This window comes from Labrus mixtus, chromosome 18, assembly GCF_963584025.1.
Source record: "Labrus mixtus chromosome 18, fLabMix1.1, whole genome shotgun sequence".
In the NCBI taxonomy this organism is placed as follows: Eukaryota; Metazoa; Chordata; class Actinopteri; order Labriformes; family Labridae; genus Labrus; species Labrus mixtus.
In genome coordinates, this window is record NC_083629.1 from 18,577,975 (window position 1) to 18,596,970 (window position 18,996).

An 18,996-nucleotide genomic window follows, 5' to 3' on the forward strand; every position below is an offset into this window, starting at 1 on the left:
CACTTTAAGGCCCATTGTTGGACATCCAAAGTGGGCTGAAGGGTTAAACTCTCATGCTTTCAGGCAAACCAATTGCTGTGAACAAAATTGATACCCTGAGCTTAGCATTGCCCAGCACCTCATTCAGAGCATGGAAAGGCTTTTTGCACTGATGTTTGCTTCATCACTTGGATAAATAACTGATGGTTACAGTGGCTTAAGTACCCTTCTCAAAGCTCTCTCGTTGGCATGTGTCAATCACTGAAATGTCCTTGAGCAGGGCATTTACAACAACCAGCTCCAGTGACATTGTTATTGCAACTGAACCATCACTCTCCAATGTGAACATGATACCCTGATGTCATCTCAAAAACTTTACAGCATAGATAGAATTGAGTCTGATCGTAGAATAAACAAACGCACAAAAACAAAATTTATATCAGGATTTGTGTCACTCTTAAATATTTTATATGAGAGGACATTGCTTTTGGGATACAATACTTGTTAATGATGTTACACAAGCAATATAACTCAATAATGATAAACACTTAAAGTTTGATTATTTACACATAAAACAGGTTCATCAAAACTAAAGGTGTGCATTACTAATAAATGAAGATGTTCCAAGTTTTCAGTGGGGAACTATTTTGCACAGATAATTTTTCAACCATAATTTTTAAAACCGCCCATTAAATCCATCATTTGTGACTGTTGCATGAATCATGTTTCACAATTCATGATGACCTAAATCCAAGGCAATATCAACTTATAACACTGACATTTTAATAATATATTACCTAGCTCTATCAACAATCACTGAGCAAAACATTCTTTGGAAATCAGTCGCAGTTGCTAATTAAAGTACTCCATTGAAAGAAAAAATAATAACCTCAATAGAGCCAAGATTTTTTGCAGTGAAAATACATGATTTTCGAGTTTGGTGTTTTAAGGTAAAGTGGGTACATCTGACAACACTAAAAACATTGCATGTCTTTGTCACACATTGAAAGTAACTGAAGTATTAGGACACATTTATGCCCTTAAAGTTGGGTCGTGTCAATGAGAACTACTGAGCTGTGTAGTTTGAATGCAGTGATTTAGAAGAGATGTCAAGCTTATTTACTGTTTACCAGTACAATTGTTGTGCCTGGACAAGTTCCAATGCTGCTGTTCAGGATTCACTCACTGTAAGCAGAAAAGTGTTCAGTGTTGATGCAGTGAGGCGACTAAAGGATTGGAGGAGCAGTGAATGCATCGCTAATGAATGGAAACAGCTTGCTTGCAATTTCACACCACAGCAGTCTCATAAACAAAAGCTAAAGTACCTGGCTTTATTATATCACCCCCTTTTTTGTTGACAGCTGCTTTTTATTATACGTTGTTTGGCATGTATTTTGTATTGAATTTGTCTTGTTATGTATCAGAAGAAATGTTCTCTTTCTCGCCTTCACTCTAGTTTATTTATCAAATGAAAAAAATGGATGATAACAAATAACTGTTCCGTGCTTTTCTCCTCTGGTTTTCCTCCCTGAAGTTGGAAGGTCGTACAGATGGTGCTGTCGATTCAAGGGAGAAGCTTCTGGAGTTCTGTTTCGATTACTGCTACTGGTCAGTGGACCCTGAAGACCCTCACTATGCCTCGCAGGAGGAGGTAATGACCTTTACTTTTTCTTTAATTAGGATCCCCATTAGTACCAGCATACGCATTGGCTATTTTTCTTTTGGGGTCCAACACACATACAGTCATACACACTTAAACACAGTACAATATGACAAAACAAACAAAGACAAACAGCAAGACCAGCTCCTCTAATAGCATTAACAAAGTTCATACAGAAGAGAAAAAATTACCATCCATTTCACAGATATTCTGCCAAAGAACACAAGATCTCCGTACCTCAAAATTCTTCAAAATTCATGTCTGACATGATTGACCTAACCCCCTCAATGAACAGATCTAGAATTTCCTATTTGTTTTAAAACCAGTATTCCAATGAGGGCTTTTTAACTTGGCTTTCTCACTGAATTATAACAACATTCCCATAATTTTTACCATTAATATGCCATGTGTACATCAACATGGCATTTTACATCAAGTTTTTAGACAGTAAACAAGTGTTTCTCTGATGTTGCTGCTGTGGCTCAAACTTGTGCTAATCCGAGGGGAACTGTGCCAGAATAAGGAGAGCTTTGACTGATTCCCTCACAGATGTACACAAGACTAGATAAGAAAAGGAGAACAAGAACAAAGAAAAATCCACATTCTTTCTGTTTATGTAAACCCTATGTTGTTTTAAACGATGGGGTATTGCCGACAGAATTACTACAGAAAGTGTTTATGTCCTCAAGGTATCTTTTTTGACATAAAACCATTTTTGCAGGTTTTCTCTTCCTGTTTTAAACATGCTTTGAGACCAAGTGCATGCTGACCCAGGCTTGTGTGACAACTGGGGAAACAAAAATACTGCACCAAGGAAAGAGCCCAGAGGAAATGGTGTGTCCTTGTAGACAAACCACAACAAGAGGGGCGTGTGTGCTGTGTGGTGCTGTATGTTTCTACACAGATGGCCACTCGAGGGATATGGTATCAGCTCCATCTGTTACCCAGAAGTCTCGTTGCCTCAAACATGGCATGGCTGAAGTCGGCTCGCTTTTCATGCCCCTGCTTTGATTGGGCGATTAGATACTGTTGTATTGCTTTGATTGGAGGGTGTTGCTGGAACCTGAAACCTATTCCAGATCAAGAGGAAGTGGTGAACAATTGTGTTGCAGGAAGTCTCTCAAAAACCTATTCATTTAGATTTATGTTTCTAGATGTGTTTTTTTTTTGCTATAATTATTATTCCATTGAGTTTTTATGATTCTCAACAATAGATGCAACCCTTAGTTTTTTCAGTAACTTTTTACTCCTCTTAACCCAATGGGGTTCCCCCCTCTGCCACTCCCTCACTGCCTGTTTCTCGTCTTGTCAGAGCAGCCTTTGTATGTGTTTGAGAAAGACGCGGCTGTAACGACGGCCTACACACTGTGCAGAGCAACAGACAACACAACACTTCATCCTCTTTCTTTTTTTTTTTTTTTCTTTTCTCTCTGGCTCTGACACTTTCCTCAGCAGAATTGTTGCCCAGTCACAGCGGCCTTAGTGCTACAAGACATTCCTCTGTGGTGGGCGAAAGGACACCAGTGAAGGACAGAGCCTCTGGATTTAAATCTGACCTCTTTTCCTACCCCAGAATCCAAAGAATTGTGTCCGAAACAAAGAAGCTCGTAGATGACCACGTCAGCCGCTTACTGATCACATCGCAGATTGAGATGTTTGAAAATTGCTTTTTTTCCTGCTGGTTTTTAAAAATCCCAGTTCCTGACGTAAGAAGCAGAGAAGACATTGTTTGTTTTGTTGGTCAGCTATGCAGATTGATGGCAGGTGGACTCCAATAATTCAAGAGCCACTCTAAAGTATTTTACCAGACAAAATGCTTGTAAGGACAGCTAAGAGTCTGACTAAGTCGTCAGTTCCAAATTTCCGTTTTCAGACCTCATTGTTGTGCCGCCTCATTTCACTAAATGCCACCTTGTATCCTGCCACATATTGGTAACACATGAGTTGATGCTGTTTTTACCAGTGCTGGATTTTCTCATGATTTGAAAAATGTATTTTATCAGCTTTTTTTTTCCGGAGCAGGAGGAGGGATTAACTCTGAATTTGTCTTGCGCTGTATATCCCCATGAGACAGTCTAAGTCTGTAGTGGAAGGAAACAAGGGAAAGGGGGATCCCCCAGCTCCTGCTTTTTTCCAGTCCAGTACTATCCCACCACACCCAGTGCCCCTCAGAGACCAGGACACCCAGCCCCTGTGCCTCCATCCTCCCCACCTCAGCCCTGTACCACATAATAATGCTTCTCTACTAGTTTACACTAGATTCACGTGGGGGGTTTCAGCCCCTATACAAAACGTGGAAACTATATGTTAGGGTTCCCCAGTTTATTTTACTGGATGTTGGACTCGGTTTTTCAGGTTTTGTCTTTGAACCGGTTTATGAAATAAGGTTGAGCAGAGAGGCAGGAGAATGACTCCATCAGGTGGGAAGAATACGGTTTTTGAAAGAGAACAATATTCCATAATGAGATCCAGCTGTTGAGTTAATGCAGGCAGCCAAGGGACTATTTGTCTAAATGCTGCCTTTGTTTTGTGTCTAGATATTGAACAAATTAATAGCTTTTCCCACTATTTATCAACACAAACCATTCACTTTTATTGCTTCTGATGATAAGAAACACGGGGAGGGAAAGTGAAAAAGAAGAACAGGCAAGAGAAGCTGTTGGAGACCAGGAGAGAGTTGGGATGTGAATTCCTGGGGAAGAAGAAGAAGAGGAGGAGGAGTGGACAGGAGGGGAATTGGGCAGGGGGTCCACTGTGCCTCTGCAGCCCCCAGCTCTCGCCTGCCAAACGCACAGCTGCCTCACTAAGTCGTTTTTTGCAGTTAAATTTCAGGCCAAAGACGTCACTGAAGAGCATTCGTCTCCGAGCACAATGCTGTTTTTTATTGCCAAAAGGGGTCGACTTGCCGGGGTTTTTCCCTCTCCTCCTCCTCCTCCTCCTCCTCGTCCTTGTCGTCGTCGTAGTCCTCTTTCTCCTCCTCTTCTTCTACTCTGTGTGTGGATGTAGATTATGATTTCAGTGTTTCTAGGTCTGTGTGTCAGTGGTGCTGCAGACAGGCTGGGAAAGAATAGCTTCTCTGTATGAGAAGAATCCTCCACACATACACACACGTGAGAATTTCAAACCCCCCCCCCCCCCCCCCCCCCTCTCTCCAGTTGAGTTGAGTTCAGACTGGAATGAATTAACTTCCAAACAGGACACTAAATACACCACATGCTGTCAACAAAGCAACATGAGATCTATGCCATATGGAAACTAGAAAAGAGCACCTGTGATTTATATACAGACATGCTGCTTGCTATCAGTGAAGGGAATGGATAAGAGGAGCAGAAAGAAGAGGAACTGAAAGTACATAAATAGAAGTGCATGACAAAAGGTGCTGAGTGTGATCAAACTGCATGCTGTCATTCAGCAATGTAGTTCCTAAAGTTTGATCTTTCATTAATTGACTGATTGATTCGTATCCAGGTACCTTAGCGGACACTTTTCTGCTAATTTATTTCATAGAAATGTTTAGCATTATCTTCCAGTTATTTTCTCAATTACTCATTTTCTGTAAAAAAAAAACTATCAAAACAAAGTTAAAACATAACTATTTTAGTTGAGTTGAGTTTAAACGTGGAGGAATATAACTTTAATACAAACATGATAAATGTACTTCATGAAGTTATTTAAGATGGGGTGTATGTTTTCTTTGCAATCAATGATAAGAACCGACCTTTCTGGTTTGTGTTCTTATGTTATTATTAAGATAAAGCATGTAATAGGATACAGGTGTTGCCCATGATCTCTCTCAATATCTGGTGACTATTAGACATGAGTCAGACATTATTAATACCTCAACCAACGCTAAATGGTAACACATTGACTTTTTTTTTAAAGTAATATTTATATTAAGTTTAATCCCTCTGTTCTTATTGTCTCTTTAAGAGCAGAATGTTTATAGCAGGAGAAGAAGCAGGGAAGTAAGGTCTTTTGCAAATAATCAGCTTTTACTGCATATCTGCAATAAACTACAATATACTGTACATCTTTGTTTTTTTTTTAAAGGATGTCTATTCACTAGGGCATTTTTAAATATACCCTATTTTAAAACTTTTATTTTACCCACTCACAGCTACATGCCTTTCTGACTTGTAGCCAAACAATGTCAATGTGGTGCACATCCATAAGCAGAATTTTTTTATAGCTTCTGCAGACGTAAGTCCTCCCTGTGTTTTGAAACCAATTGACAGTTGGAGGAGAATTATAGGCCATTAACAAAACAAGTAAACTCACATGCTTCTTACAACACGTTTACCCCATCTCGATTCGTCTGAGTTTTAACATATGGCCAGCAGGAAAATAGGGATTCTCTAATTAGATGATAGAAAACACAAAGAATGGTAGTAACGTGGGTCATTCTGTATTAATATTGTCCCAATGTGTTCTCCAGCGAGTAAAAGAACCTATACTCTACCACAGTACCCTATGGATTTCACACAAGGCTCCTATCTGTCTGCAGGCTGGAGAAGTCATTGTAGCTTGCTATAAAAAGTGTAACATGCAGCTCAGTTCCCCAGTGTTGTGCTTTGGCCCCTTTAACAAGGATCAGGGGAGGGGCACTAAATCCCCAAACTCTCTCCAGATATGGTTTTATTTATTTGTTTAAGGTCTAGCCTTTGCCCCAGGGTCAGCTGCTAGAAGAGCGTATACCGAAAAAGGGACAGCACTGCCAAAGTGCCCCCATCTTCATTTTTTTCCTCTGCTCCTCTTTTTCCCACTGTGCTTCATTCCCATGTGAAGGGAGGCCTGAGTAATGAAGAGCAGCCTGTCTGTTTGGCCTTCATATCTCTGTCTCTCCCTCCTCCCTCTCTTGCAGCCTCTCTGCCCTCCCATGCTAATTTGACCTACAAATTCTGTCCAAGTGTGACAGACGAGAGCATGGTTGAACTCCGGCCAAACAGCTTCCTCTCTCTGTCTCTTTTCGCTGCATGTGATTTTTGTCTCCCTGTCTGTATCCTATCTCTCTTTTTTTTTTTTTACGTTTTTTACCTTTCATTCTCTTACTCCCAGTCCTAGCAGGAAGTCCAGATGAGGATCTCCAGTGACATTTTATTCCCTGTGTCTAAACAAAGGCATTTAGCTTTTGCTCAGGGCCCAGCTGTTGTGTTTGTGTGACCCACTTTAAAGCGTGGGACTAGAACAGAGGGACCCTCGATTCTCCTGCAGCTGTCCAGTTGTGGATATTGAGAGTTTGGGAGGGATTAGCATTTCTTTTCACATTTCTTTATTATTTATTTTCAGTCTCAGTTGCTTGCATTGAGCTCAGAGACAGCCTCCCAGTGAACACAGTTATGGAGGGAAAATGAATCTCAGTCCTCTCGGTTGCGTCACACCTGGCAGAAGAAACGAGAAGCTGAAGTTTTTAAATGTGGCCAAGTGCTTCATTATGCTTCTCGGGCCTGCTGCCATCACCCCTGACGACATCTTACACACACACACACCCGCACACATATATGCACACTACACATAAATACTTCTCCAGAGTTTAGTGTAGAGCAGGCCACATAAAACCAGAGCAGCAATTGGTATTTTCTACAGCCATTGATTACAAGGCTTAACTCATTACAGAAGCATTACACCATTACTTTTTCACTTTTCTCAGCCTGTTTTTATCGTTCTTTCTTTCTCTTTCAATACTGTAGCTCCTGCTGAGCATTTTGTCACAAACAAGGCTGCCTCTTTGGTGTTTCCCATGTTTCAAAACAGACACAGAACATGTTTTTTTTTTTCATGGTTAAGATATTTGGCATGACACCAACCTGGTTCCTTGTTTATCAGAAGACCTAATTTTCCTCAGAGAGGTCTGGTTTAACTTACACAAACACGCAATTTAATTATTTTTTTTCAAGGTCAGTTGCCAGAGCAGGATGTCACAAGATATTATCTCCCCTTGAGCCACCACTTGATTAAAAAAGAAAATATATTTTTTTTTCTCGGTTTTATTGGTTTCACAGATAAAAAGACAAGTCATGCATTTTGCCATGATTCATTGCATAGCACATTTAGAAAACATAGAATTAAATAAGGAATGTGAATAATATATACGTTAATTAGAATAAATAAGGAATAAACAAACAAGCAAAATCCATCCATACATAAAAATAAATCTCTCAGCTGCTCATCTGCCCTCCCTAACTCTGTATTACCCACAGAGACAATCCTATATCTCATTGTGTATACAGGCACCACAGTAATTACTCTAGGTGTACAATAGTAATATCATCTTCAATGTATTTTATAGAAAATGTATTTAATTAGAGTAATGCTTTAATTAGAGGGTCACACCTAGGAACTTTAACTACTCGGCTTGTCAGAATTAGATTTTCCATTTAACAAACTACAGTAGGAAATTAGTCACTAGGAATATCTCTATTGCAGACACTCTTTTCTGCTAGGTATGGATTCATTGCCAGCTTTTTTTTTTCCACCCCAAAGCCTAGTTTCATTCTTCCTTCCTCGCTCTCTGTTTTGACCCAATAAATTTGACCTGCATTTCCTGCTTAAAGAATAACATCTATTTTCTGCTCTTCCCCTTTCATTGTTTGATTGTTTATACATTTATTCTCATAGAGGGAAGCACACTCTGAGGCTTTGTCCTTGTTGTGGTTGCTGTTTCCTCTAACCTAGTCGGAGGCACACGAATGTGAATACACACACGCATGTGCAGGGGTCTGCTCATGGCAGCCACCTTCCTGTTAATGGGGGTGTTTAGTCTGTCCCATGAGTATTTGGAGGCGACCCTCCTGCCTGCACACTTACTCTGGGCTCTGACCCAGTCACTTTATCTCCAGGCTGTTTTTCTCCTGCTCCATTTGATCCTGGAGTACAATTCCATTCCCACAATGTAACCTGTCTCTTACCTCAACTGCTTTGTTAGTCCAAAAATACTTCCCAATGCTGCAGGGTGCTGCAGACTGTGAAAGTAGGTTGTGTAGGCCCTTTACTTAGATTTAAGCAGCCATAGCAAAGGGCATGAATGCAAGTGTTATGATTGAAGTAAGTGACAGTAGAATTGTTTTAATGTTTCCTTTAAATGGCCTGTCAGCTCATAGACAGTGTCAATTCTCACAATAGGTTGAAAAAAGTTTATGTTTCCTCTTGTGGTTTTGCTCCAGGGTTATATAAAGTATTGTGCAGACTTAAAATAAAAAACAAACCAGGTGGAAACTGAAGGAAAAGTGCACAGAGAGAAAAGAAAGTCGAGATCAGAGACGGAGTGCACAGTTGAAGGGAAGTTCCTGCTCTTTGTGCTAAGCCTGGAGGGACCCTCAGCCTTGTCGTAGCCCCCATGGAGTGAATTTAAGAGGGTCAACTTTAACAAGGGCTGTATTGATTCTCTGTGTTTGAGGGAGGAGAGGGTGCCTGTGTCTGTTTTTTAGAATAGTAGGATGAGGACAAGACAGGGGCGGCGTTGCTTTTTGTCTTCATGTTTAAGCCTCCATTCAGCCAAGTAGCAGGGGGCAACACTCGGTGGTCTGGACCCCAGTGGACGACACACTTTGACATTTGCTGTCACGTTGATGATATTTATTAGGTCACAGTTACATAAGACACCTACAGTTTCAATTTCTTTAAACATTACATTGAAGCCTTTTGCCTGTCCAGGATACTTCAAAAGTAATGATTTAATTTATTTTCCAAACGTAGCATTATTGTAAGGTAAAATAAAACAAAAAATGTTTGCATCAAGTTTGGATCGTTACTTATTTTTTTATTACAATTTGCTTTAATCAAAAACACCAAAAAATGCCTGATTTCATGTCCTCAAATGTTAAGCTTTATGTTGTACATTGTCTTGTTTTATTATTGATTGAGTATAATCTGGTTTTGAACTGCTGGTCTAATTAAATATTTTTTCCACCATGATCTGGCATTTCTAATCTATTTACCAAGAAAAAATCTGGTGGGTTAATCCAGAGAAAATTCATATTTAGTTGGGTCCCAATTTAGGCTTTAAACAGCAGCCTTTACTTAAATGGATTCCGGGGTGTAGGAATAAAGACGTCTGCCATGGAGTTTGTTGGGCGATTTATAAGGTCATTGAGGGAGAAAGCTGTTGTGGCTGCCCGTTTACTAGTTGTACATGTCTGCTGTCTGTCAATGGTTGGCTGGGCTACAGAGAAAAGATGAAACATTGTGTTTGTAAGCTTTGAGGCTACAGGCTACAGCCAACAGTTACTTTCTACATTGACTGATCTGAGAAGTTCTTTTTTAATCAATAGCTCAGCCTGAATATTGAATAAACACTGAAAACTGCATCTTGAGATGTCTTGTTTTGTCAGTCAAGTAGTCCAAGAGGCAATTCTAATTAACATTGAAAATGGTAATGGTTACACATTCTCACATTGGCATTTATGCTTTATGTATGACTTACCGGTAAATGCAAAGTCTTTTTTTTAAATCCATAAGAACATTTTTTTTTTGGGGGGGTGGGGGTGGGGGTGGGGGTGGGGGTTGAGTTATCTGGGATCTTTTTCTGCTCTTGTAGTGCACAGATTTAAGTACTCCACTAATCTGAATGTAAGGAGACAAGTCTTTCACTCAAAAAAAAATACAATGTCTTTATTACATAATAATTAAATATGGAGCCATGCCTAAAATATCTAGATAAACGGCAATGTATTGAATCACAACCCCTGTATTGTGATTCACAGTGTATCACATTGGACAATACACTGTCCTTATAACCACAGACTTCAGTAAACTTTTGACATTTTGGGAGCGCTGGTGGCTTGGTGGTTTCTCCCAATGTATCGGGCTGTGGTCCTTCGGGTGGGCGGCCCGGATCAGGCTCCATTACTGCATGTCGTACCCTGCAGTCTCTCTCTCTCTCTCTCTCTCCCTGATTTCCAACTTCATCCACCAAAGAAAACCCCCCAAAAATCTTTAAAAAAAAAAAAAAAAAGTTGAATGAATTGATAATATATATTTGGGATATTTTGAACTAAAACGGTTTTATTTGATGAATTCTAATGAGTTATGAATTAGAATATGAAGCAGGTTTATCAGTTTTATTTATTACAGTTTCAAAAGCGTCTGTCTTAACCTTGATTTCCTTTATTGTTCGGTCCCTGCTGTCTATCTTTGTGATCTTCACTCAACTGTGTCCATCTAAAACATTAGACATTTCTCTGGTTTCACTCGAGGCTGTTGAATATTAACACACAAAGATTCACACACTCCTAAAGACAACCAGATGACCACTGGATCCTTTCAGGTTGCCTTTACAAGACTCAGGTCTTTCTCAAGAGCTTTCAACCACATCCAACCTAAACCTATTCCCACCGTTTTGTAAGACTTTTATATACACAGGCTTAGCTCCAGGTTCTCCTGACAGTGGTTTGGTGCTCACACACATGGGAGGTGTGTTGAAATAACTCCTCTGTTTGATCCTCTGAGGTTTCAGTAGCTTTGGGAGCATTCCTCCTCTCTCTTCTGTGTACTTTACCACCAGTATCCGTGGTCCAGATCTGAGCCACAAGGCCAGGGGAGGGGACCCCTCGCTGATCAGCAGGTTATGTTTTGGTTCTGGGGGGGAATGTGCTGTGTCTCAGGTCTGGTCCAGATCAGGTTGCTGCCCCCCCTCAGTGCATTTGTTGGCCTTGGACTTACTGAAGCTTTTTGGGTTGCAGATGTTGCCATATGTTCTCAGGAACATGTTCTGATTTAGTATCTTTTCGCTGATCAGTTGTGAAAAATAAATGCAACTACAGCAGGTATTGTAACCTGTTCAAAGGGATAAATGGTCCCGATTCATTTCTTGTCTTATTAATATAATTATGGAAGCATATCACCGTCTTCACTAATTCGATTGAATTATTGAATTGCAAGTACCAAATATTTATATCAAAGAAAAATATTCTCTAAATAGATTTCCCTGCCAATTTGACTCACCCTGTCACAATTTCATGCCTCCTCACAGTGGTGCTTGTGACATGAATGAGGGGACCAAAGTTAATTGGACAAAGAAGAAGTTGATAAAAGAAGAACACAGCGGGATAATGTCAGAGAGCAGTCAGAAGCATTTAATAGATAAAGAGTAGAAAGAGGTGAAACTGACACCAAATTGCAGTGAATAAATATATAAATTCTGCTCTTTCCCTCATGAGGGGCGCTTTATATTCTTCAGTTAATCAGATATCCTGAAGTAATTATGTAATTATTTTCATTCACTGAACAGCAATTGCTCTGGCCACTTTTTGCATATTTCTCTTTCATATCACCACAAATATATTTTTGTTGTTGTTGTTTTTGTAAACGCTGCTGTTTAGGATTGCTACTAACAAAGTTTTGTTGTGTCCTTATATACAATGATAATAAAGATTCTATCTATCTTATGTATGTTTGTCGTGGGCCACATCGCATATCTTATCATATCATGGGTTACCCTGTGATACCCACTCCTTATTTAAGTATCTTTATGAGGAGACTAATTAATTATAACATCTGTTATGGGGTGTTGATGGCCTGGTGGTCGGAGACATTTCAGTTACCAGAACAGACTGAACAACTGTTGACTTGAATTAATTTACTGATCTATATTTGAGTTGTAATTCTGTAAGATGTCCCGGTTTGTTGTTTTATTCACACAACTTATTTCTCATTGCAAACTTACAATGAATACAAACTCATTTCAGAAACTATGAAAATAAGTGTTTGTTATTTGAACTCATGCTAATAATCTCCAGACTCTGGCTCTCAGGTTTGGACACAGAGAGAAGGTAAACATGAGGCTTCAGTTGATTGTTTGGATTGGGACTCCCCCGGATCCCCCCGTCTCAGCATCATGCTTTTACGCTTGGTTTATTTTCCTGACCCAGTCACTTTTGAAAGTCTTTTTACCCTCACATTTGTTTCTCTCACAAAAACATTCTGCAAAGTTGTTTACCCAGAGTATTAGCTGACCTCCCTGCTCCTTCCACCCAAACACCTAAGCAGGAAGAAATGTTAGCTCTCTATTAGTGGCACAGTGCCAGAGCATTGTGATCATGAAACCTTTGTGTTGAGCTTAACTTGTGTGAAAACACGATGTGATTAGTATCAAGGTCATTGTTTTCACTGTAAGCCCTCTCATCTGCACAATAGAGACGATTACCTACTTTTTACTCAACATGTTTTCAGATGTGTGTGCAGGTATTTTTTACTTCCATCATCTATGTGTATTGATGAACTGTTTTTCATCCTGAATCAACATTCTTAATCCTTAATTATCTCAAGATTTTTAAAAAATAGGGCAGCCAATCCACGTGTCTGTCTCCACCCAGTTATTTACAGAAGCTTTGATCCTGTATCTCTTCTTGTGTTTGTGATTAAAGATGTGGGTGTGCGTGTGTGTGTGTCCATTTTCCTTAGGTGTTCCAGGACCTGGGTGTGTCGGTGCTATCTGGAGCCTCTGAGGGTTACAATGTGTGCCTATTTGCCTATGGACAAACAGGATCTGGAAAGACCTACACCATGATGGGGACATCGGTGAGGAGAACACCAGAAACACTGCATTACATCATTTTAATTTCTTTGGTGAATCAAAAAAATGATTGATTTCCGGTGAAACAAGCTGATGTGCAAAGACTTTGTTCAATACTGATATACTAACAATAAGAGACATGAGAAATAGACTATTATGCATACTCCCTTTCTCTTACAGTTGTATATCTATCTGCTGTTCTCCATGTTCTTCCTGTTTTTACAACATGTCCTTCCTGAATCCAAAATAATGCCTAAAAGCATTTTTCCACTGAAATTGGCACCAATTAATCTGCTTTAGCTTCGTCTGTCTGTAATAAAAATGGTGTGTACTTGGGCTCTATGTAATTGGTCAAATGTATGAATACTGAGTGATAAAGCACTGCTTATTGGTATAGAATAATTTTCTTAATTATTGGAATAAATTCAGTCAATTACGATGTGTCTATTGAGAATGCTCTCATTGCAATAACAATAAAATTGTGATTTATTGTGCAGCATTAATCTGTTGTATAATGGTGTACTCCCCTATTTCTGATCATGTTTTTTAGGGTGTATCTAAAGCATTCGAACCCTCTGTTCAGAGAGACATTTAGCTGTGACCCAGTTCTACGCGATAACTGTCAAAATGATTCACCTCCACCTTCTCCTTTTCTAAGGGCTGTCAGGGCTCCATCGGATTGACACCTCGGATCTGTCAGGTACGTCAACGAATCATGACGTTCAATATAATGAGCTCAGTGGTGAGTAAACTACATTGAATGTACTGTAGGGTATTGTAGTGTGAAGTTAACAGCATTTCTCCTCTTCTCACAGGGTCTCTTCAGATCTGAAGACACTTTTCCTGACGGGCAAAACTCGAGCAGAGTGGAGATCAGGTACTGTGTCTGACTCTTTGTCATTGTCTCTCCCTTTTTAAACAATCTCATGTTGAAATTTGAAGAAGACAACACAATTATGCTTTTTAGCTTTTGGCAGCACAACAAGGCAAATCACAAACTGGATTTTCTTGTCTGTGTTGAAGTGATCCGAAACTTCTTGTCAGTGGTGTTTGTTTTACAAAGCATATATTAGTCTTTCTGGTTTGTCCCAGCCTGTTGTCAAGACCAAATGTTTTCAGAAGGAAAAATGTCGAGGTTTTAAGGATTTGAAGATTATTACGATAGTGTGTAGATTGTGTTTCTGCGTCATTTGGTCGGGTCACCAGGCTGTAACGCAGACCATGTAACCATGACAACGACCTGGTTTAAAATACAGCCATTGTCACATACCATCCTCTCATTTGTCTTTATGTACTGTCTTTTAAATCAAGGGAACATGCCAGAAATATTAAATCTATAAGGTTATTTTTCTGACATGATGTACTGATGATGTAAATAAAACGGCTGTCAAAAAAAAGTTTAAGCACATATATGTGTGTGTCTTCATAGCAGGATTTTGTCTGATCTAGGGATGCAACCGTTAGAGATTTTTAAAGGCTCTAGTCATCACTTGTGTATAAAACCATCAAGGAACTCACTTCTAACATAATATCCCTCAGTCATTACGTTTTACTTTTACTTTGGTGCCTAGTGCTGGGTGGTGATCTCACAGATGCTACCTCAACATTGAAACTTTTTTTCCCTGCCGGTTAACTGCTTCATCCCTAGTCTTATCCCTCTGTCCCTGCAGCTTCCTGGAGATCTACAACGAGCGCGTGCGAGACCTGCTTCGAGGTGGAGAGCAGAAGAAGAGAGCCTCCCTGAGAGTCCGAGAACACCCTGACAAAGGACCCTATGTACAAGGTGAGGGTTTCATCCCCCAGCACCAAGACACAATCTATTTATTCTTCCATACTTTATTTTCTGATGATATAAAGCAGACAATATATCTGCACATAGATTCACCCTCACACACATACCCATGGATGTAAACTCAATCTGTGAAGGGTAGGTATTGAATGACAGTTTGTGCAGAATTCTTCCCTAAAAACACAAAGCAAATGAAAATAATTGAATGGATTATACTTATAATTAAAATTCTGTATTCAAACATGACCCCACAGTTCCAGGTGTAATTGCAGAAATCGTTCAGCTCATAAATCAACAGATCATTTCCACTTTCTGTAATTTTCTGTCACTTTAACTGATTAAGCCCTTAAATAGAGGTCTACAGGCTGCAAAGTCTTAATACCCTGCCTGGATCATTTCATTCAGAGTGGAATAAAACTCTATTTTAAAGAACCTTGCAGTAACCTTTTTGTCACAGACGCACAGCATAACTTTTGCATATTTGCATTTTTGAACTTTCTGGTTTTGTAGTTAATTGTCTTTCACAGGCAATGAGCTTCAAGAAGTGTCCTATGACAGTTTGTAAAATGTGTACGAACTCACCACAGTGGTTCATGGTGTTAAAATAAGTGTGTCTGAAACGTTTGAAACTTAAAGAGTGAAGATGAAAGTGGATAGCAGAGGCTGTATCTGATGTCTCTACACTCTCATACACACAATTTGGTCAAATTATGGACCAGGATGTGAAACATGGCCTGCAGTATTTTGAGTAATGCTCATGTCTTGTAAGTTTAGTTTGAGAGTCACTGTGGGATGTGGCCAGCGGTGGAATTTTGTTCCGTTGTTAAGTTCTTTAGATCAGTTCCAAAATAGGCTATCCTGGCTCTAATCCAGCCTCCTCATGTTTCTCTCCTTCTCCCTCTGTCTCTCTGTCTCTCTCTCTCTCTCGCTGTCGTGTGTCTTCTTACTTTCTGCTTCCTCTCCTCTAACTATTCTCTCCACGTTTAAAGCCCCACATCCACTCATTGTCTGTATCAGGAGAAATCCCAGTTGACCAGAGGAAGTGAGATCATTTCCTTGTGGTTCCAAGGAGAACGCTTTAACACACACACATGTGCACACACACACACACACACACACACACACACACACACACACACACACACACACACACACACACACACACACACACACACACACACACACACACACACACACACACACACACACACACACACACACACAGCACATACAGGACTCCATTACTGACACTACATCAACACGTGTTCATCAAATTATGTTTCAATGTCACTCATTTCTTGTGGAACAATTCAACATTTTGTACAATCATTAGTAAAGAATTGCCATGTTTAAAAAAGGAATAAGGAACCACTTCATAGCACCGTGACACCGTGTTGCAATCTGTGCATGCACGTGTTGAAAAGCTGCTGAAGTTTGTGATTCACACCAGGAATTAGAGCATTGTTCGTTTTTTGTTTTTTTTCTGTGAGGAAAATATTACGAATCAAACATGAGTTCGTTAGCAATGATGAGACATTTAAGTCTCTGTCCTCACTTTTAGTTCAACTTTAATCTTAAAATGTTAAGCCAAACCTTTCAAGCTTTGACCCTTTATTTATTTACATATTTACATTTATTTTTATCCTGTTGATCATAAAATGTGAATCTTAGTATACAAATATAATAAAGAAAAGGTCTTGAGCTGCACTGACTCCTCCAGAGAGTTACTCTGCCTGAGTTCCACATGGATTACATTCCATTGTGAGAAGTAGGTCAATGAACAGATCTATTAACAAACCGTCACCTATTTGTTCTCAACATTTCATTTCTTTATCACCAGACCTCTCCCAGCATGTGGTCTCAGACTGTAAACAGGCCATGGACCTTTTGGAAGAAGGCATCGCCAACCGCATCACTGCAGCAACCCACAACCACGACGCCAGCAGCAGATCCCACGCCATCTTCACCATCCTGTACACACAGGTCGTTATCTTTGTGCACTGCCACAGTCATCTGTTAATGAGTCAATCTGCTCTCTCTCTCTCTCTCTCTCTCTCTAACTTTTGCCTTACATTGCTGTTACACAGAGTTTCTCTTCTATTGTAATATGCTTTTAATATTGTTAGTATTTGTTTTTATTGATAATATTGATAACCTTTTTTCTGATTCTAGTTTGATTGCTTTTGTCTTTTCTGCAGGCAATCCTTGAAAACAATCTTCCTTCAGAAACCGTCAGCAAGATTAACCTGGTGGACCTGGCAGGGAGGTAAAACTGTTATCTCCTTCTGTTTTTTTCCCCATCAAAGTCTTTTGAGCACAAGTCATTGACAAACCTGCCCCCTAGTGGATCTTGACTAATGCCTTGTGGTTTTCCTTTTACTCAGATTTTTGAAGGGATTATCAGTGTATTCTGTCTTTATAACTGGATGTTGTTTTGATTGGTTGTTTCTGCCAGTGAGCGTGCCGACCCCCATTACTGCAGAGACAGACTGACAGAAGGCTCTAACATCAACAAGTCGCTGGTCACTTTGGGCATTGTCATATCTGCTCTTGGTAAATTAAGATGGTTAAAGAAACCAGATGCCGTTATTCCAGTATTTTTTTCCATCTGCAGCTCTCTACCCATATATCACTCATCGTTTGCTCCCTTTCTTCCCTCTGCCTCCACAGCCCAGAACTCCCAGATGTCCAACAGCTGTCAGAGTATAAACAGCATGGCCTCTGAGGGCGATGGCAGCACGGTGGGTAGCCACAGCAGCTCCCTGTCTGGAGGAGGAGGAGGAGGGGGGGCGAGGAGACACTGCTTCATCCCCTACAGAGACTCAGTCCTAACCTGGCTGCTGAAAGACAGTCTGGGCGGCAACTCCAAGACCATCATGATTGCAAGTAAGTGGGCAAATGTCAGCGCTGCAAAAGGACCATGAGTGTGAGTTTGTGACTGCATATAATCATTTTAGCTTAAACTAAATGTTCAACATCTTTACTTAATGCTCATGCTGTTATGTATCAGCTTGACCTTATATATTCAACAGTTTCTTACAGCTCATAAAATCCCTTTGAAAAACCATGTTGTAGTAACTTGAACACACTGGCAAACACATATTTCACACACATATTTCCTTTATGTGAGTATTAATTGCTGTTCCTGCTCGTGTTATTTTTCTGTGTGTTTGTGTTGCAGCGGTGTCACCCTCTGCTAACAGTTACAATGAGACCCTCAGCACCCTTCGCTACGCTGCCCATGCCAGAAATATTGTCAACAAGCCTCGCGTTAATGAGGTCAGAGCCTGTTTAGTGTCTGACTGCAAAATTTTTATGTTTGATCAAAACGGTTTTCAGTAGGTTAATGTGCGCTGTGATCTCTGCGCAGGACGCCAATGTTCGGCTGATCAGGGAACTGAGGGAGGAGATTGACAGGCTGAAGAGCATGCTGCTCAGCTTTGAAATGGTATGGTGACCCTTTACTGTTAGAGCATTGCACTAACTCTCTCAGGGATCTGGTTTTACTCGCCAAATAACCCTTTTTTGGTACCAGATGGCTTTGAATATAAAATAATCCCACATTTTCTGTTTTCTTGCAAATGTCTAACGCAGTGCTTTGTGTCTTTGTGACATGTTTTAATCCCATGGGTGGTAAAAAAAAGTGATTTGCATTGTAGAGAATGACATTTTCCTTCTACACAGTATGTTGACTGACCATATTTTACCCTCTTGACTGACAGCAGCGGAATCCCAGTCCATCCCTGAGCGATGAGAGGGATGGAAATCTTTCTGACATCGTGCTACAGAATGAACTTAAGGTAAGCCAGGGTCAATTGTTATACCTGCCTGGCATAGTCATTAACACATCAAGTTACATTGCATTTATTCAGTAGTTTTTGCTATCATCAGACTGACACTAATTTAACTATAAATAAATACTGGGCAAATTCTAATCATAAGGCTCAGTACATAGCCTCATCCCAAACGCTTGACTCTTTTTTTAAGATTTATTTTTGGGCTTTTTCTGCCTTTATTTAGAGACAGGAAATAGTGATAGGGAGGTGATGCTGGTGCGAA

The 18,996-nt window shown here is 40.0% G+C and overlaps 1 protein-coding gene across 1 annotated transcript in view; it reads left to right on the top strand.

Annotated features, from left to right (window-relative positions):
* Positions 1 to 18,996, top strand: part of stard9 (StAR-related lipid transfer (START) domain containing 9) — a 43,606-nt gene that overhangs the window by 5,663 nt on the left and 18,947 nt on the right. The window contains exons 3-14 of the mRNA XM_061062353.1: positions 1,514 to 1,630; positions 13,037 to 13,153; positions 13,807 to 13,848; positions 13,964 to 14,025; positions 14,819 to 14,931; positions 16,778 to 16,920; positions 17,136 to 17,203; positions 17,393 to 17,490; positions 17,608 to 17,823; positions 18,119 to 18,216; positions 18,308 to 18,385; positions 18,660 to 18,737. Of these exons, the coding sequence (XP_060918336.1) occupies positions 1,514 to 1,630; positions 13,037 to 13,153; positions 13,807 to 13,848; positions 13,964 to 14,025; positions 14,819 to 14,931; positions 16,778 to 16,920; positions 17,136 to 17,203; positions 17,393 to 17,490; positions 17,608 to 17,823; positions 18,119 to 18,216; positions 18,308 to 18,385; positions 18,660 to 18,737 (1,230 nt within the window). The remainder of the gene's footprint in view (positions 1 to 1,513; positions 1,631 to 13,036; positions 13,154 to 13,806; positions 13,849 to 13,963; positions 14,026 to 14,818; positions 14,932 to 16,777; positions 16,921 to 17,135; positions 17,204 to 17,392; positions 17,491 to 17,607; positions 17,824 to 18,118; positions 18,217 to 18,307; positions 18,386 to 18,659; positions 18,738 to 18,996) is intronic.